The 26,330-nt window shown below is 37.7% G+C and overlaps 2 protein-coding genes, 1 non-coding gene and 1 pseudogene across 8 annotated transcripts in view; 2 read left to right on the top strand and 2 right to left on the bottom strand.

Moving 5' to 3' along the window:
• Positions 1-499: 499 nt before the first annotated feature.
• Positions 500-13,090, bottom strand: TXNDC9 (thioredoxin domain containing 9). Of its 6 annotated transcripts, none has more exons than XM_023525213.1 (5): positions 12,859-13,090; positions 9,632-9,850; positions 6,256-6,374; positions 3,395-3,649; positions 500-1,090 (listed from the first exon to the last, which is right to left on the bottom strand). In XM_023525213.1, exons 2-5 carry the CDS (start codon positions 9,818-9,820, stop codon positions 973-975), a joined length of 681 nt encoding a protein of 226 aa, XP_023380981.1. In that variant the 5' UTR covers positions 9,821-9,850; positions 12,859-13,090; the 3' UTR covers positions 500-972. The 6 variants fall into 6 exon arrangements, with proteins under 6 accessions (XP_023380981.1, XP_023380983.1, XP_011382060.1 ...); XM_023525215.1 differs by having other exon boundaries at positions 9,632-9,847; XM_011383758.2 differs by having other exon boundaries at positions 12,841-13,088.
• LOC111733236 lies at positions 10,768-10,886 on the top strand (annotated as a pseudogene).
• Positions 13,091-13,847: 757 nt separating the features above from the next.
• Positions 13,848-26,330, top strand: part of EIF5B (eukaryotic translation initiation factor 5B) — a 71,156-nt gene continuing 58,673 nt past the window's right edge. Inside the window, exon 1 of the mRNA XM_011383757.2 lies at positions 13,848-14,062. Within this exon, the coding sequence (XP_011382059.1) occupies positions 14,028-14,062 (35 nt within the window). The 5' untranslated portion in view covers positions 13,848-14,027. The remainder of the gene's footprint in view (positions 14,063-26,330) is intronic.
• LOC111733231 lies at positions 21,679-21,797 on the bottom strand. Its single transcript, XR_002777908.1, has one exon. It is a non-coding gene; the product is annotated as a 5S ribosomal RNA (ribosomal RNA).

Raw genomic sequence — 26,330 nt, 5'->3', positions numbered from 1 at the left:
TAACTATTAACCTTAATGAAGTTATGTGTAAACAAGGGTAACAGTGATCAGGAAACAGTGTTCTTGGTCTGCCATTCCTGGGGTCGTGCTTTCCCCACAAGTGGGGCCTGGGTGGATGAGAAATGTGACCGTCTGCTCCCCCTAGGGAGAAACTGTAGGCCGAGGATGAGGCCTGTGGGGAGAAAGGGTGCAGGGTTACAGCTCAAATGCCAGAGACTCACTATTCCACCAAGATTTAGTATTTTCTTGAATAAATGTTTTTGTTTGCTGTATGCTCTTATGACAATTTCCAGGGACTTTAAAAAATAAAATTTACCAGTTACGGTTGTTTCACTGAGTCTGTAGACCTTCTCATGCTACCATTCCAAGTGCTTCCTGATTTTTTTTAATGCATGTCTCAAAATACAAGCAGTCAGGACCCTTTAAATAAGGCACTATGTTCACAATGGGAAAGCTTTCTCCTGTCATCAGCTGACTCAACGACATGCAGCACACAAAATAAATAAGCAGCTCTTTAATAGTTATTTAAATATATTCCAGAAGTGAAGAGTGTTTTTCATAATTCATTTACAAGTGCCATGTAAATGTTACTTGACCTGTTGTATAAAATAAATAATGTGTGAGAATTAGTCCTGGAATAGTTTGTTGAATTTCTATTTCCAATCCAGTAGATTAAAAACACAATTGTGAATGGTATAAAGACATAAAAATCATATTGCAATAAAAATCAATCGCAAAAATAGAGAATCCAGACCCTTTCCAGATCATTTAAGAACACAGAAGTTTTCCTCAACTTAAACATGAGCTCCACACAGAAAATATTAAAGATGTCTTTCTGTGTGATGTGTGTAAAACTCCAGAATATGAGCACTAGATGACCAATGCATTGAAATCAACAGAATTTAGAAAACACATCTAATTCTAAAGTGAGCAGAAATAAAAAGACAATTTACAAAGAATTATAACTGATCTCTAATCATCATCAGAGTCCGAATCATATTTCTTTCCTCGGATAGTTTTCTTTTCCCACTTTGTGAAGTTTGTTCCAAATTTCTTTTGGCTCTGAAATGGTGGCTCCATTAAATTTCCACTAAAAACAAAGAAAATATGAAAAGAATTTATCCTTGATTTAGTAGAGCTGGTATACTAAACTGCAAAAAATCTCTTTCTTCCTCACTGTACCATATGGAATAGAGTAAAATTTTCTTTAAAATGTTGGTGTCAAGGAAGAGGTATATTACTCATATTGACAGTTAATGGTGGTAAACCTTATTTTGTACAACTAAATGTTTTAGATCAATGTTTTATTTTCTTTTATTGTTAATTACTTACTAACATTTCATAGGATATGCTAACAGAATTTCTGACTGAAAAGCATAGAAGGAAATTAAAGGTTTTTTTTTCATGTGTTTTGGATATGCTGAACCCGTATTAAATGCTTTTCACTATGAGAATGACAGAAAAATGGTGCTCTATTTTTGATAGTCTGTTATAACTGGTTTGATCCTGTTTAACTCTTTTAATGTTTAGAATTCTACAGATATCATCCAAACTCATAGAATTCATTATCATTAACCCAGAATCGATATGAAACTATTTACAATGATGCCTAAGAAATAAGATAATTTCTTCTTTCAAAAATATCTGAGAATATTCTTAGCATCTACATCTTGGTTTTGAATTATCATTTGCCACTGAAAGGAATCATGGCCTCTTGGAGACACAGCCAATTCTAGGGAGAGTACAACATGATTAACCCTAAAACATCTTATCAGTATCAGAAAGAAAGTGCTCAAGCAATTACAGGGCCATGCCCATAGGACATAGAAGCCAGCATGAAAGGGGCTCTCACTGGCCAAACCTGGGGCAATTTGAGCTTTCAAATAAATAATAATAACAATATACTATAATCCATTCTAATATGAATAAATAAAAAATAAGTTAATGTGAGATATGGAAAAGTTCTTCCTTAAATCACCATTTGGTCTGGTAGACAACTGGTTAACCAATGCTCAGTAGCACCACCAGAAATGAGACAAACCACCATGTGCCTCCTGATATGTTGCTCTAAGAAGGAAGAACACATCACTTCCATATTATACCCGTGAAAAAAATGCATAATCCAAATCTAATCTTGAAACATTAGACAAACCCAAATTGGGGAAGGTTCTATAAAATACCTAGCTTATACTCTTCAAAAACATCAGAGTATTGAAAAACAAAGACAGAGTAACAGCTGTTACAGGTTAATAGAAATTAAACACATATTAACTATATTCAACATGTTTTTTTGATATGGAGGACAATATTGGGACAATGGCAGAATGTGAATAAGGTCTTTAAATTACATAATAGTTCCTGTTTTAATTGTACTGTGGTTATGTAAGAAAATGTCTTTGTTCTTAGAAAACACACACAAAAATATTTAAGAATAAAGGTCTAACATATTTATAACTTCCACTCAAATGGTTCTGAAAAAAATTGTATAAGTATCTAGAAAATGATAAATGTGTAAAATTGGGGAATATAGCTGAAGGGTACGTGAGCATTCTGTGTATTGTTTTCCAACTTGTTTAAAGTTTGAAATCATTTCAAAAAATTTTATTTAATAAACATTAATATTGTATTTAATATTAAGAAAATAACACCAAAACTCCAAAATCAACTTCCATGATGTAGGAATGATTCAGGCATGTGTAGGAGAGATTTAGAGAAAAGGGGGAAGGGGAGTAAAAAGATGAGAGAACTCTATTTATTGAAAGGCACTATGACTGTCGAATGACAACTGCAGTTTTACCTGTTATTCTTGCAAATTGAAAAGAGGCACGAAAGACAAGATATACTCTAGTTTGTGGAATCAGATAAATTATTTGTCTGAAGTGGCCAAAGAGATGAATGACAATAGGAAGTTGGATTTTAGATTGTTTTCAGACTGAGACTGTTCCCGTATTAAGTAATTTAAGCTAAGCATGGAAATGAGATTCTATATATTTTATCAGATTCTACAAGGGAGATGAGAATATCTACATTAAAAATCTAATGTTTGAAAATAGGTCATTATCAATTTAAATAATCAGGGGAGAGTTAATTCTGGAGTGTCATTTGTGTTTCCAGATCAATACAGAATTAGAGTCAACAGGGTCTGTAAGGTTGAAAACTTTCATAGCTAGGTGTACTACAAGACTGAATCTTATTCACAACTCCAATTTCTGTTGTTATATCATGCTAATGATATACATTTTAAAAAATAAGCTTTTCTTTTGTGAAAGTTTTTCTACAATTCAGCCAAAAGATTTTATTTCCATAAAATAAATGCTAACATAAAAAAATTCTCTCTAAATAAATCAACTGCACATGTGAGTTAAAATAAATCCATTGTCCTGTTAGAAGTTACCTGTAGTTAAGGATGTCAGAACACCCGAGCCTCCATTCTAAAGTTTCTGTGGTGAAGTCATCTGTATTTCCTAGGTCTGTGAACCCAACGATGTGATCTTGTGTCTTTCCATCCTTCACCAGGGCTAGTGTGGGGATGACTTTGATGCGCAGCCTCTCACAAAGGAAAGGTGCCTTTTCCACATTTAACTTCAAAAATTTGGTCTCAAGATGCTTCTTGGACAGTATCACCAAATGTCGGTCTAGGATTTTACATCTGTAAATAACAACATATAGAAAATCAAAAGCTAAAACCACAGATTTCCTTTTTAAAATGAATATCATTAAGGCACATCTAATTTCATAGTTTTTCTAAGTCTCATAATTCAGCAGCCAATCTGTGCTTGTGTTGGTTGACCACACATCCACTTCGCACGTCAAGCTACCCGATTATAAGAGGCAGAAAAACCATCTAGCATTCTAGAAAGTCAGATTTGCTCCAATGGTATTCATAAAAACCAAAATATGCAATATGTGCAATAAGTTGTAAGTGGGTCAGGGAGTTCTGTTCATGGTTAGAACAAAAAAAAATCACTGTCATTTCTCTCACACGTTTCTTGGTATCTCATGCAGGGAGCGTGAAGGGTGACTTGACAGGACTCAGAAGAGACTTCTCAGAACTGAGAATGTGCACATGGAGCAATATCTGGAAGTCATGAGGAAAGGCTGGATGGTCCCCTAAGGACCTCCTCTAGCTGTGCAGCTGTCAGCGAGAAGCACAGTGAGGTTAAGAGCTGTAAATACGGTCATTATGGATTAAAGGAATGGAAAATTCCTTTCCATTCCAGAGGTAACCTTCAGTAAGCCACCTTACTGAAGAGGCAAATGAAAGTGATATTTCCTTTAAAGAAGGATGTATTTTAAACTGGTCAATCCTCTAGTGTTTCTGGAACAGACTGCTGTAATAATTTTTGAGCAATAGTTCTTAACCATTGGTATTCATTACAACCAACTTTAAAAATATATAGATGAATTGAAATTCCTGGGAGTGAGCTGGGAAACAGACGGGTGATTCTCATGCCCATTGACGTGGAGAACCACTACTCTGACGACTAGGACAACAGATGCTTCGGAGTTGTTCTACTTGGTGCTGGGGGAACTTCTTGGTGTGGTTTTGTCTGAATGGGGTTTGGGCCCAGTGAGTTTCTTGTAACCTGGATGCTGTGCCTCTTTCCCTATAAATGTGTCTTTTCAGAGATCACTCACACGGTGTAGCAAGATTTCAGTGAAAATTGGAGGAGAGAACAAATTATTCAATAGTGTCTGAATGAAGCTCAAAACAAATAACTGAACTGTTATTGGAGAAATATGTTCTTGAATATTTGTACATAAATCAACTCCTGGAACCTATTTTTAATAAGGCAACATACCATTTGTCAATATATTTTTTAAAATACAGAAGCAGCAGTCATGGTATAGTTAAAATTGCATTAGGCTTAAAACCTCTTATCATTTAGTAACTGAGTGTCATTAGATGAGTCACTTAATCCTTCCGAGTCTTGTTCTCCACACAGGAAACATAGGATTTATCCCTATTTACCTCAGTGGGTCACTATGAATGTTCTAGTATTTTATACATGAAAGTATGCAGCCTATTATGTACTGACAACTTTGAGAGATAGAAATTAATGATTTAAATTTTGATTATTCAGTTTTGTTTGAAGGTCAGTACTCCTGATGCTGCACTGTTTATGCATCCATCAAATACATTTACTGAGCTCCTACGACATGTCAGCCACTGCTGCACCAGGGCCAGAAATCTGGAACACAATGGCCCACAGTACAGGCAAACTCTCCGCCCTTATAAAACTAATGATCTAGTGGGTGAGGACATCTAATAAACAAGTGAACAAATAATATCAATCTTACGGACTGATATCACTGTATCACCTCTTTGTGTACGTCAGAGGGTGGCACTTAAGGAATGTGTGCCCATGGGAGATGACTGTGTGGCACAATGGCAGAGGGCTTCTTTGTTACCCTTTACCTTCCTAATCCCTTCCCGTACTTTCCCCTACAGGAGATGGTTTCACCATCTCAGTGTTTTTTCATTTTTATTTTCTTACTAAGTCTCAGCCAGTGAATCCATGAAAGGTGTTAAAGACCAAGTTGTTGGGTGGTGAGGCTGCAACACGGGCCAGGCAGGCTGTGGAAGTGAGAGAAGGCGGCAGGGCTGAGATGACAATGACTGACGGAGGCCGTCCACTGGAGTGGAAGGCCATCAAAGGGCAGCGCTACGCTGCATCTGCAAAGTGCTTTCACACTGAATTCTAGGTCAGTTTCTATAGAGTTTGCTAATTTTTTAAAAAACCTAAAATCTAAATTATAAAAAAATGAAGTATTTTTCAATTTTTAAACACTAGATATTGATCAAAAAAAATTTTTTTAAAAAGACTTGTGTCCTTTGGTTTAAGATATAACTTCTTCTGGGGCTGATTCATTTTACAAGGGATCTACCTCCGTAGAGAGGTTTGCAGACCTCAGTTGGTTTAAGAGATCACTTTTTTCTCCCTCTAGCCAAGCCTGGCAGTTCCATCTATGCTTCTGGTGAAAGGCCTGGCCAAGCTATTGTCTCCCTGGCTATATCATAATAGTGGGGAAAAAAATATAAATAATTTTTGTTACATCGATAAAACATTTACATGTCCATTTCTAAGATGTTTTTAAAGTTAATGAAATACAATTCAGAAAACAGCCACTTCTATGGAAACATTCTTAATTTTTAATATGTTCATTTATTCTTAATTTCTCTATTAAGTCAATATACCTCACTTCAAATATCTCACTATGTTTAAAAAAAGTCAATGAAGGAAATGAAGTTACCTGAATGTGGAGTCTCTGTAGAAATGGCAAACCACTTTTTTACTCTCCTTGACTTCTTGAAAAAAGTCCCTCTCACTAGGGATTTCTCTATATTCCCCATGTCCTTTTGAAAGCCATTCCTAATATGAAGAAAAGGGAAATATTATACATTTCAGGTATCTCTTTTAGTACCACTTTGCAGTTTGTGTTCAAATCACCACAATACTTTGTAATGAAGTCGATTTTACTTTGTAGAGAAATGAATTCATTTTAGTTGATTTACTTTCCTAGGTTCCCGATGTCAGTACAAAAACAATCTGTGGGCAGTGACCATCTCCACAACATGGCTCGTATTTAAGACAATTATCTGTCTTGGTAACTTAAAACATGTTTTCTTAGAACTTTGAAAACTTAAGACTCAAGAGACTTAGAATGGAAACAAACATTTCTTTGCACTCAAACTATTAAAATCAGAAGCATTTAGTCCAAGTTACTACAGAGGTTTTAAAAATAATGCTCATGAGATAAAGCCAGTCAGCCAGTGGGGTTGGTGGGGGAGATTACTGCAGCTCTGAAGCTTGGGAGCCTATTTGCTCTTTATGACCTTAGAGAGGCAGAGACCTCTTCTATACGGGCAACCAGTAGGGAGTATCTTAGGAAGAAAAAGCTGTCCACTCACATGGTGTCCAAAAATAAAGCTCTCAGGAGTCCAACTACTCCAGCTTCTCAAACCAACGTATGGACCCTTTTCAACCACACCTGACAGGCCTGAGCCCCTGGAGCCTTCCCTGTGGCAAGACACTTATCACCTCAAATGGAAGCCTGTTTCCTTTTTCGGAGCACTGGGCCTGCTGGCAGAAGGCATGAGCTTGACTAATTGTTCTACCACTTACAAGGCTATGGATTCTAATAACTTCTCTGAGTCTGTTTCCTCATCTATAAAGTGGACATCATAAAGCAACTATCTCATCGAGTAGTTGTGAAAATAAGAAAACATGAAGGTAACTACAGAAGTATCTGGCACAGGTGCTTAAAAGAGCATTTGTATATGTACTACCTAATTTCTAGAAAGGTTTTCTCATGCTGAAGTGCAATCTCTCTATAGCTCTGGTCCCAGCTTGGATCCAAGATTAGAGAGAAAAGTTCTAATCTCTCTTTCACATGTTAGCCCTTCAAATGTTGTAACTTGCCCATGTCCTCCCTTCTCCACACTAAAATTTCCATTTCCCTTGAGAGTTTCTTGCATGAAACAGTATCTAGCCTTCTTAATCTTCTGGCTGTCCTCGTTCAGAGAACATAGTCTAATTCCTCCATGTCCTTTCAAAACATGTCAGATGTCTGACTGCAGCCCTCAGGAAGTGGCCCAATTAGAAAGGGGCAGGAGCGCCATGTCCTTTCCTCCTCTGGGCCAGTGTGAAGTGGTTTTGGTTTCCACTTCACACTGGCTCGCACTAAGTTGACACTCACAGAAGGCCTAGGTATCTTCTCCTTATGTGACATTTCCTTGGTAAAGCTTCTATAAACAGTTTAAACTCTCAAATACAACTCCTTAGTGACATGTGACATTTCATGATACCTTTTTTGACTGGCTAATGACATCTGTCCTTAAGAAAAGAGTATTTTTGTTTAAGAAGTTGCTATTTCTTTTCATTATTTATTCTCATGTGTTTAACAGGCTGAAAGACCTGAACCTGCCCCAGTTCCTTAGAGGGAGGCCAGCCCGCTCTGAACCTCACCGACACACGGCACCTCTCCCAGGTCACTCAGCATAGCCCTGTGCTGTTCGGGTGGTTCCCTCCATGAAGTGTGTGCTCCACAGGTACGTGTGGATGTGATCAAGCAGGAAGGGCACAGATCACAATGTAGCCTGAGCCTACTTAACACCTGGCAGCAGGGCAGTGTCTGGTTCTCAGCGGCTACTACCACCCAAGCCTCTGGTGGGTTCTTGCTACTTCTCACCTTGTCCTTCTGCTCCCTACCTAAGGCCTACATCTACATCTGCCATAACAGAAGGAGGGTGCTTGGCTGACTGAGGACTATTGATTAACATAGGCCGAATATGTGCTTCTTTCACTGTACCTTTACCTGATACCCTCATGGATTAGAAAATCAAAATTCCTATACAAGCTACGCTACTTTTTCAAAAAGAAGAGCTGCAAAAACCATTAAGGCTTCTTGCCTACTTCCTCAGAAAATGTTTTAATGAAAAAGATATGCTGAAACGCAATGAAAGCTCTAAAATAAGACTCAGTTACTCCATGACAATTTAAAACTGATTTGTGTATTGATTTAAAAAAGGCCCAAAGGCTGCCCACCTTAATTGGTTTTTAATTATTAATACTCAGACTATTGTTTTTAACTGCTGACAACTTCATTTATTAATGTATGTTCCTCACTGCAAATCAGGTGGATACAGACTTTCTACAAATATATTCTAGTTACTTTTTTTCAGTTAAGCATTAGTAATTCATGGTGTACTGAACTGTGATCATGAAACGAGTTTGTAGCAGAATCCCATTTATAGGCCTTATATTAAGAAAAGGAGCCTGATTTTCAAAACCACACACACACAGTTTCGGAAAACTCAAAAAATATAAAACCTGGAACTCAGTCACATTACAAAAGATTCTTTCCTTTTGTAGCAATTCTTCTAAATGGTGAGGGTATAGACATTATTAAAGAGGTGGTGCTATAGCAGCACAAAAACTATCTCTTCAGAAAAGTTAAAGCTCGTGTTTTAGACACTGAAGAGGAACCAGAATGGGTGATAATGCTTTTCAACTTAAACCTATGGAAACACTTTTTGATCATAATTCGATTTACAGACTTTAACCCGATTTATTGTGATCAGATTCTTCAACTACGAGTCTTTCCACACTCATATTCTAAGAGGCCAAAAAGGATTTTGCTGTGGCCACTTTTCTCCTGTAACCCAGCCTGTATTCTTTTGAATACGCCACATAATAATTAAACGTCACAATGGAATTGCCTGCAACAACTTCTTCAATGTAAACTGCCTGAACAGCTTTTATCTCATTTGCTCTGAGCACAGCTAAATTCTGAAAGGCATCACTAGCACCGGAAAGGGAAACCACTGACTCCTATTGCTGTCAGTGCCCTTTTGGTCCACTCTCTCCTTAACCACACAAATTCAAGCTCAGAAAATGACCTTGGGCAGATATTTCTTTTGCTTGACTATAGGTTTACACGTTAATCAGGCTAATTTTGAATGTATCTTTAAAACTAACTTCTTTCCAGGTAAATTTTGAAGTGATAGGTACTTTGAGTTCAAAAATCCTTAAAAATGAGGACTGAAATGTAACTATCACACGTGTGTATACAAATTGTTAGGCGCATACTGTTAAAGCAATTTCAGAAAGCAGGGCAGAGAGGTTACTTGTTTCTGCTGCTGAGCTTTCCTTAGTGCCTCGAGTCTCTTTTCTTTGAGGCGTTCCAATTCATCCTCGTCCATCTGATCCAGTTTCTGAAGTTCAGAATCTAAATGTTCTTCCACTAGTTTGGTAGTCTGAAGCAATTGATTCTCCAGGACTTTTGAAAACATGTCGACAGATGCATTAGCTTCCATTCTTCTAAGTGGTACAGTTCAGTCTTGCTGCTGGGGAGATGATTTACAAAGTTAAAGAGTACCAACAATAAGTACGATTTTATCTCTTATTTTCAAAAATTCTAGCAAATGTGTAATTTGTAGTCCATAAAGTGTGCTGCCAACAACCAAACACTTTATGTGAGGCTTAAGAATTTTTCTTTAGTGTTTTAAAATTTACGTTTCAGTAAATTATAGTCACACCACTCAAAAACTAATTAGAGCAAAGTTTAGCTGCTCCTGATTTAGTTTGTGTTTTACTGTTCTAAAGCAAAGAAAAGTCTTTAAAACCATCAGCAGAGAGAAATGAGTGGTTGGAGTTATATTTGTGATATATAGTGACAATCAGTGTTTTTCACCAAATGAAAGGGAGGCAAAGCAGAAGTGACTGTGAACAATGATAATGTCTAACATACATACCAAACGCTGCTTCAGTACAGAACAGAGTTGAGCAGAGACATGTTTTTCATGGTCTCTGCTTCAGTTTTTTGTCTTGTTTTTTTAAACTCCCAAGACAGTCCAATTTATGTAAAGAATGGCTCCTGGTGTTCCCTAAGGTTTAGTTTCCACTCTTGTTCTCCCATTACATAACAAAATCTATGAGGCCACAGAAATTGATATTGGTATTGATTTTCTGACACTCAGCATTCTTAACTTTGATGTAAAACAATGCAACACTCTATTAAAAAGAATATTGATTTTCCGTCACTCTTTTATGTAAGAGTTAAAAAAAAAAATTCCTATTAGAAAGAACTATCTCAATTACATCTTTTTAAAAAAATGTAATCAGACGGCAATTTTATATTTAATCCTGGGTTATTACCACAGAAATATGACTTATAATTTGCCTGTCAAAGTAGGAGGCTGTTGCATCCCAATTATGATATATTTGCAAATACTAATAAAGTACTTTAAAAAAATCTGAATAGGTCTATGGCCATGCCACCCTGAACAAGCCCAATCCAGTCTGATCTCGGAAGCTAAGCAGGGTCGGGCCTGGTTAGTATTTGGATGGGAGACCACCTAGGAAGATCAGGTGCTGTAGGCATTACAAAAAAAAAAAAAAAAATCTGAATAAATTGTGAACTCATCATCCACTCGGCTTCCGACACATAGCCTGGTCCACGAAGACCTCTATATGCTGAACTGAAAAAAATAGTTTTCCAAATGATCCATCCAATTAAAAAATGGGCAGAGGACCTGAACAGACAATTCTCTCTAGAGGACATACAAATGGCCTACAAATATATGAAAAGTTGCTCAACATCGCTAGCTATTAGGGAATTGCACATCAAAACCACAATGAGATACCATCTCACACCTGTTAGAATGGCTATAATCAACAAGACAAGTAATGAATGCTGGAGAGGATGCGGAGAAAAAGGAACCCTCATACACTGCTGGTGGAACTGCAAATTGGTACAGCCATATGGAATACAATATGGAAGTTCCTCAAAAAACTAAGGATTGACCTACCATATGATCCAGCAATCCCTCTCCTGGGTATTTATCCCAAAGACTTGAAAACCCATATCTGAAAAGATATTTGCACACTGATGTTCATAGCAGCATTATTCACAGTGGCCAGGACATGGAAGCTACCGAAGTGTCCTACGATAGATGATTGGCTAAAGAAGCTGTGGTACATATATACAATGGAATATTACTCAGCCATAAGAAGAGATGAAATGCTGCCATTTGCAACAACATGGATGGACCTTGAGATAATCATGCTAAGTGAAAGAAGCCAGATAAAAAAAGTTGAAAATCACACGATATCACTTATATGTGGGATATAAACCTAAAAGCAACAAATGAGCAGGACAAACAGAGACTCATGGACATAGAATATAGACTAGTGGTTACTAGTGGGGTGGGGGAGAGGGGAGAGGTAAATAGGGTAGAGGGGATCAAATATAGGGTTTAGGGGGAGGGTGAAGTGAGTAAAGGGGATCAAATATATGGTAGTTGAAAGAAACCGGACTTTGAGTGGTAAACAACAGAATATACAGATGTCAAATGATAATGTACACCTGAAAATTATATAATTGTATTAATCAATGTTACCCCAATAAACTCAATTAAAAATTAAAAAGAAAAAAAAGAAAAAATAGTTTTCCAAACTTCACTTCTGATTCCTTTTTCTTCACAGGATAGAAAGTTGAAATGGACACTTGATTTTATCTTTGTATCCCCAGAGCTAGCAGTGCCTAGGACACAGCAGGTGCTCAAAAAAGATTGTTAATCTTGAAAGAACCAAATTGTAAGTTCCTCATAAATGCTATAAAATTTTAAAAGACTTGTATTTTAAATATTGTAAAAGAATTTCACACTCCCTACTTTCCAAGAAAACTATCAGTGAGATTGTGATCCTCTCTATTTGGGGTGAATGAGGCAGAGAATTGGGTATTCGACCCTGACTTGCATATCAGACTTGTTCTTATCCGGGCACAGCGGATGCTCATCCCTGGAGTTTCATAGGATAAGCTCAGAATTTAATGCTGGGAAGGGTAACTGGGAGCAGAATCGATTAACAAGAACTGCTCTGGGGGCAGGTGGTAGTGTTCACCGCATTCGGAAAGGGGAGAAAAGGTGGTTTAGTGATCCTGATAACTTCCCATTCTTCAAACCACAAGTCTCTAATTCCTTTTTCAGTTCAACTGGAATGGCGGCAAGGGATTTATCCTCAAATTACCTAACCATTTCCCCGATCCCCCAATGTGTACCCTCCAAAACAACCAAGAGGCCTCCGTCCTAGCTGCACCCCAGTTACCTTCTCAAAAGTATCCTCACCACACCCTGAGCCCGCCGGGACAGATGAGGGCAGAGTTCAGGTGGCCCCGACTTCCAAGCCTCCCGAGGCGCATGCGCCAAAGCCGCCTCCGCTGCACAGCCGGCACCTGGGCCGCGCCCCTCCCCCGCCCCGGCCGGATGTCGAGCGGCGATGTGTCCATTAGCACCGGCATGCGGTGGCCGGTTTTTCCACACCACCTCTGCCTCACCTGAGCTCTCGGTGATACCTGAGAAGTGACGGACCAGCAGCTCCAGAAGAATAGTCCACTTCGGCTTCAGCCTCGCAGCAGCTGCGACTGTCAGCCAACCGGCCGTCACTTCCGCCTCCTCTTTGGCTGAGGCCCTTTACGCGATACAGCTTGCGACGCCCAAGAATGTGAGAGGACAGGCGGTGGGGCGTGCGGCGAAAGCCTAAGCGCCTGCGCCTTCCCCCGAGCTGCGGGGAGCCCAAGGTTTCCGGTTCTCTGCCTCCCACCGGGTAAACCGCCCAGAGGGCGCGGGAGCAAAGTATTCTGGGAGGCGTAGTTTCTTAGTGCTCAGCCTGGAATTGTCTGGCTCTCTTAGGCTCTGAGCCTCGGTACACGTAATATTACGTCAGAAACGAGATAGCTACTCTCCTGTTTTGCAGTGACAGTCCAACTTCGTATCCATCCTGTTTATTAAATATATTCCTTTTAAAAATGTTGTAGAGTGACATATAGCTAACCAGATCCAGATAGAGGACATTTTCATCACCGTCGTAGGTTCCCTCGTGACTTCCCCGACATAGGTTTTTCGAACTTGCTCTCTTCAACATTAAGACCTATTATGGGGGCAATGACTGTGTCTTCGTTTTAATTTTTTAGTGGCTCAATATACTTCCTAATGCATGGATCTTATTGAGAGACCCAATTTTGTCCTGGATGTATTTCCTTTGGAAAAAACCAGGTTAACGGTGGAAGGGAAGCTCAAGGCCTGCCTAACTCTGACCGAGCTCCAGTTCCCCTAGTCTACATTCCCGGACCGGGCAAAGCCCAAGTGGAGGAATTCAGCCTCATTGTCCACCTCGGTTCTAGAACCTGGAAACCCGCGCGGTGCGTGGCGGGCGCTTGCGCGAAGGGGGCGCTAGGGCTCTCGCCTTCGCAGGCGAGACAACTGGAGACGCTCTACCCGAAGAGCAGCTCTCGATGAGCCGCGCCCTGCGTCCCCACGCCGAGGCGGCCGGGCGGTGCGCTTGCGCACTGAGAGCTCACACCATATGTGCTCTGTCCCAGTGCGCGGGTCTGTGGAGAGCCGGGTGCGAGAGGCGGCAGCGCGGGGCGAACAGAGCCGAACGGAGATCAAAGTCGGCCGGCGGACAGTGGGTCTGTGAGAGACGGATTAGAAGGGCTGGGGCCCCGAGCGCCGCTGTTACGCGATGGGGAAGAAACAGAAAAACAAGAGCGAAGACAGGTAGCCAGCGGCTGGGTCCACACGGCGGCGGCCGGCGCGGCTCTGTGGGTCGCGAGGGTCTCGCCTGCGCGGGGTGAACCCGGGTCAAGGCTCGAGGCCGGCCGCGTGGGGCACCGGGCCTGGGCCCAGAGTGGGAGGCGCAGATCTGAGACCCAGTTGCGGGCGAGCGCAGAGGGCCTCGGCGCAGACGAGTTCTCCCAGCCGAGACTCAGTCCCACCGCTCACCTTCGCCCGGCCCGAAAAGGAGGGGTCTCCGGCCTGAGAAGTGGAGCAATGGTTTTGGGGTTCCCTGCCTCGCGGGGAGGGGCTCCCAGCGTGGTCTGGGCTTGTGGGGGTGGTTTTTGTGGCGCTACAATTGGTGAGGGTCAGGAAGAGGTCTCTTTACGCTTTGGTACCGGTGAATATTTGGAGAGAGAAGGGAGTTGGAATCATCTGTACTTACAGCCAGGTTTTTTCACTCTCTGAGCTGCTCAGGTGTGTTGGAGGCGTTTAGCATCTAACTCCCTCTTAACTTCATCTGATTTGGGTACTGCTCTGAATTATTTAAGGACTGACTGTCCAGACTACTTGCTTTTCGCTCTCCTTCCGGCCTTTTGGCGATTTCTGTGCTCTCTAGCACCTCCCCTAATAAAGGAGGAGGACATGGAACAAACCAACCCGGGTCTTTCCTTTCTATTCACTTAAAAGGTTTTCGTGTGGGGCTGGGGGGCGGGAGTATAAGGATGTGTGTGGGGTCATACCCTGAGATTTTAGGAGCTTTTCTGTGTGTCACATTCGATTGAGTCTTTTACTCTTCTCATTGAAAGAGTTTACTTCCTGGCGTGAACATCTGTTACTTTTCACATTCGTACACCACTGACCAAACTTAGTTTAAATACTAGCGGGGAGAGTAAGATAAAACAAAACAAAACCAAACCCCAAACCTGTGATAGTTCATTCTGACTCAAAACGGATATGTGATTTTGAAGTTAGAATAAGATTACTCATTATAAATTGGAATCCTGGATTGTTTCCTCACCTGGCACTCATCTAGCTGATGAGTGAAATTAAAAGACACCAAGGTAAGTCTTGTATTTCATTTACAGGTTTACTAGAGGAAGTTAATTGGTTTGAAGAATAAAGCTTACTGTTAATCAAACCAAATTAAAAAAGCAGAATTCTGGATGATTTAATGGGACAAAAATTTATCTACTTTTGACAGGATGTTTTGATGAGTAAGGAATTTTTTTCTTCAACTGTATACCAAATATAAATGAGTATAATAAAGCTTCTTGTACCAATTATCCTGCTTCAGTCATTGTTATTACATGACAAATCCTGTTTCATTCACCTGTTAGATATTTTAAAGCAAATCTAGAGTCCTTTCATGTGTAAATCCTTCAGGTTTATCTGAAAGATAATACTTGAGGAAGAACACAGCCGCGGAAACAGCATAAAGCACAACCAGAATGCCACCATCAAGGCTAAAGAATATGAGCAGTGATTTCTTAAATAGTATCAAGTATCCAGTCAATTTTCTAATTTCACTGATTGTCTTATAAAAAAAATTTAACAATTGGTTCGTTTGGTTTAGAATTACAGAAGTCTGTTCTTTAAATTAAAAAGTACGTGTATGTTATTAGTTTTTACTTTTCAGGCTCTTTCACAGTGGAAAAGCTATTCAGAGGAGAGAGATTCATTCTTGTCTGTGTATTTCAAGAGAAGTGTGTTTCTAACCGATTCATAAAGATTTTCATGGATGATATAAAGTTTATATTGCAAACACAGGAGCCTGTTGTTAAATGATTGGTTTGGTAGGGTAGATGTAATACTACTGTTTTTTTTTTTTACCTGGCTCAGATTGATCTGTAGTCTTTATTTTTGGGTCTTATTGATGGGAACGCGGTGGCAACAAAATTGAAAAATGTTTCCTTTCTCATATCACATTTTTTTTTTAATGTTTCATGGACTCCTTTGCTTGAATGCCTTTCAGATTGTACCCAAGAAATCCTAGGATTTTGCAGAGGGCCCACTTTGCTCAGAGCTGCTTGGCCTTTTTCCTCTGTCATCTCACATAAGATGTTGGAGTGAGGAGCAGGGACGTTTCACTGCTTTGTGAGTTAGTTTTAACAAGGCAGACCTCATTGTGATTCTCAGGTACTGCTGTTTTTTACACATTGAAGGTAGGACACAAAAAGATTGATTTCCTAATGGCCCAGTTGATGGTTAGCATTTTTTAGCAATGAAATATTTTTAAATTAAGTTATGTATTTTTTTTTTTTTTTTTTAGATATAATGCTGTTGTACACTTAATGGGCCACAGTATAGTGTAAACATAACTTTTTTATATGCTTGGAAACCAGAAAGTTCATGTGACTTGCTTTGTTCTGACATTTGCTTTATTGTGGTGGCCTGGAACTGAATGTTTGTAAAAGGAACAGAAGCACAGACTGAGAAGAAAGTCTAGGAGAAAGTCCTATTTCAGGATTAATATTCTTGCTTGTGTAAAATGAGATTTATCTGGTTTTCCTCTAGTACAAAGATCTCCACTTTTAAAAATTTTACGTCATCTCACCTCCCCTTCCTTTCTAAGCTATTGTCAGCCTAGCATGTTTCTCGCCAGGTGGAACTGGGTGAGAAATGAGCAGCTATTTATCTGTTAAGACAAGGCCCTGAGCCACTTTTCAGAAAAAAGTGTCCTATTGGAAAGGACATAAAATACTTCACTGTTTCAATCCTCTTAGCCTTATATGTAATTAACCTTTATTTTAATTTTTTAGTGTTCATTTAAAATTACGTTTTATTTAATCTGAGCATCTGGTTTTATTCAGATAGCATATGTCTTGTGATATCCGTGACTGACTTTTGTTTAAAGACTAAATTGTAGAATTTTGTTCCAGCTTGTGTATTTCTGAGAATGAGGTTATAATAGTGTGTTTATTCAGCAAATTTCCCTGACTTTTCATTTGGGGAAACTCTCGAGATGAGGGATAAGATTTAATATTTACATATCATACAGAACATAAGGCCACTATTTTCATTTCTTTCTAAAACCTTTTCAGTTATCAGTTTACATAATGGGACCTTATGGGAGCTTGTGTGCTCTAGTGATGTCCTTTTTTCATTTACACAGTGTGATGGAGGTTCTCATTGATGTGTGCAGAGAAGAAAGGTCTGGACTATCTAGTCAGCCTCCAATTCTTCATTCTGGTTCTTTTTTTGTTAGGATCCCCTAAGTATGGTAGTTATATTTTTCAGGTTAGAAGGAATCTGGTGTGTTATCTTAATGGGATTAATTACCTCCCCCAAGGATGTAGAAGGAAGGAAGATAATTATTTCACCTATCCCAGTGTCAGATATTATGGAGGTGGGGATGTCATTCAGGAACTAGAAAGTTTCCTGGGGTAGCTTCAGTATCAGATTTGTTGCTGTGATTCTCTACACCAGTGGTGAGCCAGAGTAGTGACTCCACTATTCTTTGCTTTTAGCTACGGATAAGACTCCTCTCATTACTGGCAACTCCCTCTTTTGGAGTTCTGGCTCTCTGAGATTGCTGCCTAACGGTTAGATGATTGCCCTGGTGTCAGACATTCATCCTGGTCAGTCAGGGTAGTGTGGTCCTTCCCCTCTGATAGGAAACATGGTGATCTGCTCAAGGAACCTGTCCAGAAGGAGCCATGAGTATGGCAGGTACTTCAAAGATTCCCAGACAGGGAGTGGTCCAAGTGACAAATAGTCCAAATAGTGTAATTCAACAAAGGAATTTATTTCTCATTGGTATATATTTGAATTAATTTAAAAAAATCTCTATATGTATACTTTAGACCAGAAAAGAAAAGTGCATGATCTGAGTATTTTCTTGGCTTACCATGTTTTTACAGTGATACTTTAGGAAATTGATATGTGGAAGGAGGCAAAAAGGCCTAATTTGTTATAAATGAATAAGATGATAAACTTGAGTTATTAGCATATACTACGCCGGTGATCTCTGGGGAGCTGATGCAGCTGCTTTTAATGTTACTTGCTCACCAGTTGTGCTTTTATACTTATCCTAAGCTTATGCTAGTCTTGCAATTTATCTATAAGGCAGGCAAAGCATTGTTTAACTGAGGAATTGAATGTCAGTGGTTAGGTTAAAATAGCAATTCTCAGACTTTTTGGTCCTAGGATCCTGTACATTATTAAATTGCTAAGGAACCCCAAAAGGTTTTTGTGTATGTGGCTTATAACTATCGATACTTAACCATATTACAAATTAAACAAGTGGTCTTAAAATATTAATTAAAAAACATTACATATTAATAACATTAAATATTCATTTTCAAAAAATGAAAAGAGTGGTGTTAAACATTTTTGCATACTTCCTTTCTGTCTGGCTTAGTAGACGATAGCTTGATTTTCACCTGCTTGTGCATTCAGTCTGTAGCAGTGTCACATATGTGGCCTCTGGGAGACTCCACTGTCAGTTCAGAGAAAATGAGAATGAGAAGGCTAATATAAAAGTCTCTTGGTATTATCTTGAAAATGGTTTTGACCCTTTGAATTAATTTAGACCCCCTGAACAGGTCTTGGTGTGACTGCTTTGAGGACTGCTGATTTCAGGAACTGGATTTAGGCTTTTGTGAAATATTGTTCAAGCTGTTTGACCATCATTAATGTTTGCTCAACAGGTGCTTAGAATGCGTTGAGAATCACTCAAGGACAACTTAAAACATATGTTAATACTTTTGATATTTTACCCACTTATGATTTTTAAAAATATGATAGGCGAATTGAACAAAGTCTACTAAGAGTCTCTTGGGTTGATTTTAATTGAGAATCAATTAAGATTTTAGATTATTTGGTACACTTGAAATCTTTGTGGTGTTGACTCATCCCATTCAAGAAAGGTCTTGAGTGTCTATTAAGTAAGTGTCAAATACTGTTCTAGGTGCTGGAAATATAGTGGTCAGCAAATAATAATGTGACATGCTTCTATATTTGGTTAATTTAATTCTATCTCAGTGAAACTTTATTTTCTTCACTCGAGTCTTTAGAATATTTCTTGTTAGGCCTATTTCTAGGTATCTTACAGTTTTGGTTTTCGTTAACGTAATTTTCTATTTTTTGGTAAATAGGAAAACTATTTTTCAAGGCGGTGGTTTTGTATCTGACCAACTTACTGAATTCTGTTATTAGAAGTAGCTGTGTAAAGGATGAGGACTAAATTGTGATTAGTTTATCAGTTTGCAATATGTAAATAGTAAACTGGAGAGAGCAGGGAGAAGATTAAAGACATTACAGCAGCATTTGAATGTTTTAGTGACACACAGATGACTCCTTTTTCCCTTCCTTTCTAACTCAATGCCTTGTAACAAAATGTACTGTCGAGAAATTATAGTATAAAATAAACGGGTATTTTGAATTCTTATTAAACAGTATTGAAATAATAGTTTACTACTTGTCCTATCAATGTTTACATAATTTTAATAATGAAAAACAATGTAGAACCAATAACCACACTGTAACTAGTTTGAGAATCTGGGTGAAGGGAAAGGAATATAAGATCTAAGAACTACTATATAACATATAGAAGAGGAAACGGGATTTAGCATAATGTACTTGAGGCTTAGGACCTCTAAGCTACTAAGCCAAACCTGACTCAGGAACCTATGGTTTTTACTGTGCTGTACTATGTGAATTAAGAAATTCTGATATCCCGAAATACAGACTTTAAATAAAAATTAATATTTACATAGGATCTTTACTGTTAAAGATTAAGAACTTAGGGAGGGAGACTAGAAAAAGAACAGCCATTGTCTATGGGTCAATCAGTTCTGAATTTCTTTAAAGAATTTCTCTTTAATTGAATAACTGCCTATCACATAGCCTGTCTGTTTAAAGCAGTGGTGATTTAACGTTTTATCCTTTTGCATTTCAGACATGGCACATACAATTGCAGTGTGTTCTTGCAGAGGAATCCTTACTTTCACCCAGGCAGCAGTCATTTTTTTAGAATCATTGGTTTTCATACCTCCCTTTGGTGATAGAAGTATACTTTCTAAGTGATATATAAAATGTTTGTTTGGTTTTTCTGTTTCTGAAACTTCATTCAAACCATAAACTTTATAGCAGTTCATAAAAGTACAGTCGAGTATTCTTTTAACTCAATTAAATTTATGTCATTAGATTTCAGATACTGAACTCTGGTGAAGCTAATAGTTACTGCCATTAGAATTTCTTCTAAGTCTAGAATCCCATGTCTTGAGTTTCTGTTATGTGGATATATCATGTTTTATTACCTATTCATCAGTTTAGTGGATATTGGGATTTTAGGTTTTTTTGACTCTTAAAGTAATAACTACAATAAAAATCCCTGTACTCGTTTTTGTGTGGACATAACGTGTTCAGTTCTTTGGAGTATATACCTAGGAGTGAAATTGCTGGGTCATAGGGTATCTCTAGGTTTAACTTTTCCAAAAACTGCCAAGCAATTTAACTTTTTTTTTTCGGGAACTGCTGAAGCTGCTGCTCCATTTTACATTCCAACCAGCAACATATTAGTTACAGTTTCTCTCCATCCTCATCAACACTCATCATCTGACTTTTTGATTACTGTATTACCATTCTGGTGGGTGTGAAGTGGTATCTTACTCTGATTTTGGATTGCATTCTGTGATAGTTTAAGATGTGTTTCTTGGAGATTTGTGTATCTCATTTGGAGAACTGTCTATTTTGATCCCTTTTCCATTTTTAAATTCAGTTATTATTTGGGAATAAGAGCTCTTTATATATTCTGGATACCAATCCTTTATCATGTATGAGTTGCAAATATTTTCTTCCATTCTGTGGATTGTCTTTATTTTTTACTACAGGAGGTTGTCATTTCACTTTCTTGATGGTGAAATGTAGCACAAAAGTTTCTAATTTTGATGAAGTCTTATTTTTTTGATTGCTCGTGTTTTTGGTATCAGCTCTAAAAAACTAACACCAGATCTAAGGTCATGAAGATTTACTATGTTTTCTTCTAGTAGTTTTAGCTCTTATATTGAGAACTTTGAGCCATTTTGAGTTAATTTTTGTATATTGTGTGAGATAGGGGTCCAGCTTTATTCTTTGCATGTGAACATCCAGTTGTCCCAGCACCACTTGTTAAAAAGACTATTCTTCCTCTCTAATTCCTCGTCAAAATATGTGTAGGGGTTTATTTCTTGATTCTCAATTCTGTTCCATTGACCTATATGTCCTTATGGAAGTAGCACACTGTCTTGATTACTGTAGCTTTGTATTAAGTTTTGAAATTGGGTATTGTGAGTTTTCTTTGTTCTTTTTTGAGATTATTTTGGCTACTCTGGGTCTCTTACATTTCCATAGATTTTAGGATCAGCTTCTCAATTTCTGCCACAAAAAAAAAAAAAGCAGCTGGAGTTTTGATTGGTGTTGCATGTCACCCGTAGATCAATTTGGGGAGTATTGCCAATATTATGCCTTTTGATCTATAAACATGGGCTGTCTTTCCATCTATTTAGGTCTTTGGTTTCTTTCAATAATATTTTTATAGTTTCCAGAGTAGATTGGCACTCTTTAAAAATTATTCCTAAGCATTTTTTATGCTATTGTTCTTATTTTCTTTCTTTTCTTTTTTTCTTTCTTTTTTCCACCTACAGCACCTGGTATTCCTAGGTGGTCTCCCATCCAAGTACTAACCAGACCCAACCCTGCTTAGCTTCCGAGATCAGACGAGATCGGGCACGTTCAGGGTGGCATGGCCAAAGACTATGCTATTGTTCTTAATAGAACTCTTAATTTCATTTTCAGGTTGTTCATTGCTAGTGCATAGTTTAAATACAATTGATTTTTGTGTATTGATCTATTCTGCAATCTTAATGAATTCATTTATTGTAATGATATTTTTGTCTTTTGTGTGTGCATTAGGATTTTCTGTGTACACGATTATGTCATCTTCAAGTTCAGATAGTTTCCTCATTTTCCAATCTAAATGCCTTTTATTTGTCTTGCTTAAAGCTCTGACTAATCTTGCAGTACAGTGTTGAATAGAAATGAGAGTGGACATCCTTGTCTTATTTCTCATCATAGAGGGAAAAAGGCTTTCAGTTTTTCCCCATTAAGTATAATGTTGGCAGTGTTTTTTCCTAGGCCCTTTTTCAGGTTGAGGAGTTAACTTTCTATTCCTAGTTTGTTGAATGTTTTTACCATGTTAGGGTGTTGGATTTTGTTAAATGCTGTTTCTCCATCTATTGTGATGTTTGTGTATTTTTTGTCTTTTATCCTATGTATAGCTGGTGGATCTTGTTAATCGATGTGTTGAACCATCCTTGCAGTCCTGGGGTAGATCCCACGTGGTCCTGGTGTGCAACCCTTTTTATATGTTCTTGCATTTAATTTGCTACTGTTTTTGTTGAGGATTCCTTTTTTTTTTTTTTTTTTTAACTTTTAACCATTCTATGTATTACTTGTTTTAGGTCTGTCTTTTGGTAAACAGCATAAAATTGAATTTTTATAAATACAATTTAATAACATCTTTCAGAGTTTAGTCATTTAACATTGCTTGTGATTCATGACATGTTTGACCTTATTTCAGCCATCCTATTTTGTTTTTCATTTGTGCCAATTCTGCTATGCTTTATTTTATACCCCTCCTCCCCCCTGCCAATCCTGAGTTAGAATTTATACATGATTTTTCTATTTTTTTAAGTGGTTAGACTTGAAGTTTTCCCTTACATATACATTGTATTTGATGCCCTATAGAACAGTACAAGGACAGTAGTTATTGTCCAGTACTTGAGTTTTATAGTCTCCCACTTCAGGTCAGTGACTTGTCGCTTAAAGTTGGATGTGATTTTCCTTAAAGGCATTGCTTGTTAGGACTGAACCTAGAAAAAAATAAGCATGTGCTTAGCGGATTTTCCATTATTCTAAGAATTTAATTCACTCCAAGGTCAAAGTCATAAAAAGTGATTTCCTTTTTTAGACACATTAATAACTCACAAAAGTTTTAAAGAAATTTGGGGAAGGCACTTTAACAAATTCTGGAAATTATGAGTCAAGTTCCTGATGTGGACCAAGGCTGGCTTTTTGTTTATGCGACTTTGTAACTTTTTTTTAATTAAAAAGTTTAACTTTTATATAGATTTCAAGCACACAGAAAAGTTGAGGGACTTGTATAATGAACCCCCATATACTCATCTAGATTTAGTCATTACCAGTATTTTTGTCCCCATTTTTGCAATATGCATTTTATTTTATAGACATCTTGACATTTTCTCTACAAATGTTTCCTTATATAACCACAATAACCTTTTCGTATCTAGTACAATTATCACAAATTCTGTAATGTTTAATGTCCAGTTCATACTTCAGATTTCCAGTTCCACCATGGTTTTTTTACAGTTAGTTTGTTCAAACCATGTTGCAAATAAGGTTCGCACTACACTTCATTATGGTATATAGGTCATCATTTTTAAAAGTTGCACTTTTATGATAGGTATCTAGCTAAAAATTTTTTCTCTGTAAATATTATCTTCTCATTCTCACCCTGAACTTACTTAGAATCCTCAAAACTTGGCTATCTCAACCTATTGGTAGTGGAATGTAGGGGAATTTATAGCGAGACTTATGTGGCAGCTGCATCTGTGCTATAGTTTGGTTTAAGGACAAAGTCTTTTATAATGAATAAAGTGTTAATGTACTCCTGTTCACGTTGGTATGAAATAATCAATTCGTGATTTGTTTGTTTTTATGGGAAGGGAGGAGATGGGTGAAATTCACATAACAAAATTACCCATTTTAAGCACACAGTTGGTGGCATTTAGTCGTTCACACTGTGGTGCAGTCTCCAGGGGGTGAAATTTGCATAACATAAAATTACCTATTTAAAATGCACATTCTGTGGCATCTAGTACATTCACAATGTGGTGCAATCTCCTCTAGCTGCAACACATTTTCACCACCCGAAAACAAGATGACGCTGATGCCTCTGAGCCCCTGGTAATCACTAATCTACTCTCTTATTTCGCCTGTTCTAGAGATTTCACACAAATGGAATCAACCATGTATGACCTGTTGTGTTTGGGTTTTTTCATTTAGCGCAATGATTTTAAGGTTCATCATTGTTATAGTACTTCATTTTATTTTTATAGTTGAATAATATTTTATTGTGTATACCACATAATGTTTATCCATTCATCCCATATTGGACATATCAGTTGTTTTCACCTTTGGGCTGTTGTGAAAAGTGCTGCTATGAACAGTTATATACGGATATATAAGTCCCCGTTTTCAGTTTTTTTGAGTGAAATTGGTGGGCCATCTCGTAACTCTATGGTTAACTTTTTGAGGAACCGCCAAACTTTTCTACAGTGGCTGTACTATTTTACATACCTACCAGCAATGTATAAGAGTTTCATTTCTTCATATCTTTGCCAACGCTTTTGTTTCTTTTTGAAATAGTCATCTTGGTGGTTGTGAAGTGGTGTCTTGTGTTTTGGATTGGCATTTCTAAGGTTCTAATGATGCTGAACATCATTTTATGTACTCACTGGCCATTTGTATAGTGTCTTTGGACAAATGTCCAAAGTCCTTCATTCATTTTTAAGTCAGTTTCTCTTTTTGTTGAGTCATAAGAGTACTCTGGATATTTGATCCATTAGGTACATGACTTATATGACTTCTCTCATGTAGATTGTCTTTTCACTGTCTTGTTTTCTTTTTACAAAAATGTTTCATTGTGATGAAATCCAGTTTATCTGTTTTCATTATCATTGCTTGTACTTTTGGTGTTGTATTCAAGAATCTATTGCCAAGTTCAAATAATTGTTTGATTAGTGTAAATTTTCTTAAATGTAGTATTTCAAACATAAAAGAATAGATTAATGAACACACACATCTATCACCCTGCTTCAAATATTATTGAACCATGGATGACCTTGTTCTATCTATATCCTATCTACTTACTATCTTCTGCCCTCTTCCCAGACATTTGTAAAATTTTCGGTTTACATAATTATAAGAAAGGTTTACATCTAAAGAGTACATTTACATTCATTTAAAACATTCAGAGTAGAATCTTTGTCTATGTTGTTAGATAAGGGATATGTTATGTACTTTTCTCTCAGTGGGATTTTTAAACTGGTTTTTCAATTTATTTCAGCAAATTCAATTTGGTAGTTTTGCTGTGATCAGAAGTACAGTTACTATTATAGAGGTATATGGTTTTTATTAAGCTGCTGTGATGAAACTAGTGAGCCTTGCCTATTGTATGAAAGTTGCGATTGTCATTCCAGAATAGGGTTTTTTCTTCATTTAGGTAGTGCCTTTTAGGTGTTACATTCTCTACTCATTGCTAATTGTAGAATGTAGGAGGTGAATTGGGCATATAAAAAGGAGTTTTCTGTTCTCAAAGGATCTTAAATTTTAATATAGCAAATAGGCGTGTGCACAGATATACGGAGGAGATGAAGGAAGAAGGTAGAGTTTAGGTTAAGTATGAGAATACCACTCTTGAGATTTCAAATTTGCCTCCTTAAGTTACTATATATGCGTCTTTTAAGTCCCTTTCTAATTAAATCTGCCATGGGGAGAGCAGGCCAAATTGGAAGGCACAGAAGTGTGCATCTGTCTCTTGAGAACAAAGAGTTGGTGATAGGGTGTCTAAGAGCTTCAGTTGCTGCTCTGTTGCCTATTGATTCTGTACACAGGTGCAGCCAGACCATTCTAATTGCTATTATCTAATTGCTATTATTATGTTGATAACCAATTATCAACAAATTGTTTATTGAGAATATTACCTACGTCATAATTTTATTACTATTTATTTGGTAGTGCCAGGCACTATAGAAAGTAAATTAGGTGGAATAATCTTTTAACAGTGATTGAGAAGGACCAGAGTGACTTGTACAGAACACAAAGACTATGAGTTTACTTTCAATTAGATTAGAACATAAATTGTGTCCTTTCTTAAGGTGTTAATTGGGAATGTTAGCCAATATATATCAATATTGCCTATATAGGTCTACAGTCATAATTCTAGGTATAAACTTGTGCCTCTTATGCAATTATGAAACCCAAAATACTCATCAAATAGTAACAAATACATATTATTTTTAAGTTCAAATTTGTATCATTGATGGGAAGGATGATACTGTAGTGTTGATTCTAAATGAGGACTACTCAGACTTTAATATGCAGTGATTCTCACCTGTGGATCTTGTTAAAATGGAGATTTTGATTTCAGGGAGTCTGGGGTGAGACCTGAGACTTAGCATTTCTAATGAGGTGCTTTTTATCCTGA

The sequence above is a fragment of the Pteropus vampyrus genome, unplaced genomic scaffold (genome assembly GCF_000151845.1).
Source record: "Pteropus vampyrus isolate Shadow unplaced genomic scaffold, Pvam_2.0 Scaffold541, whole genome shotgun sequence".
NCBI classification, from domain to species: Eukaryota; Metazoa; Chordata; class Mammalia; order Chiroptera; family Pteropodidae; genus Pteropus; species Pteropus vampyrus.
Note: the sequence above shows the minus strand (reverse complement) of the source record. Positions and strands in the feature narration are given on the sequence as shown.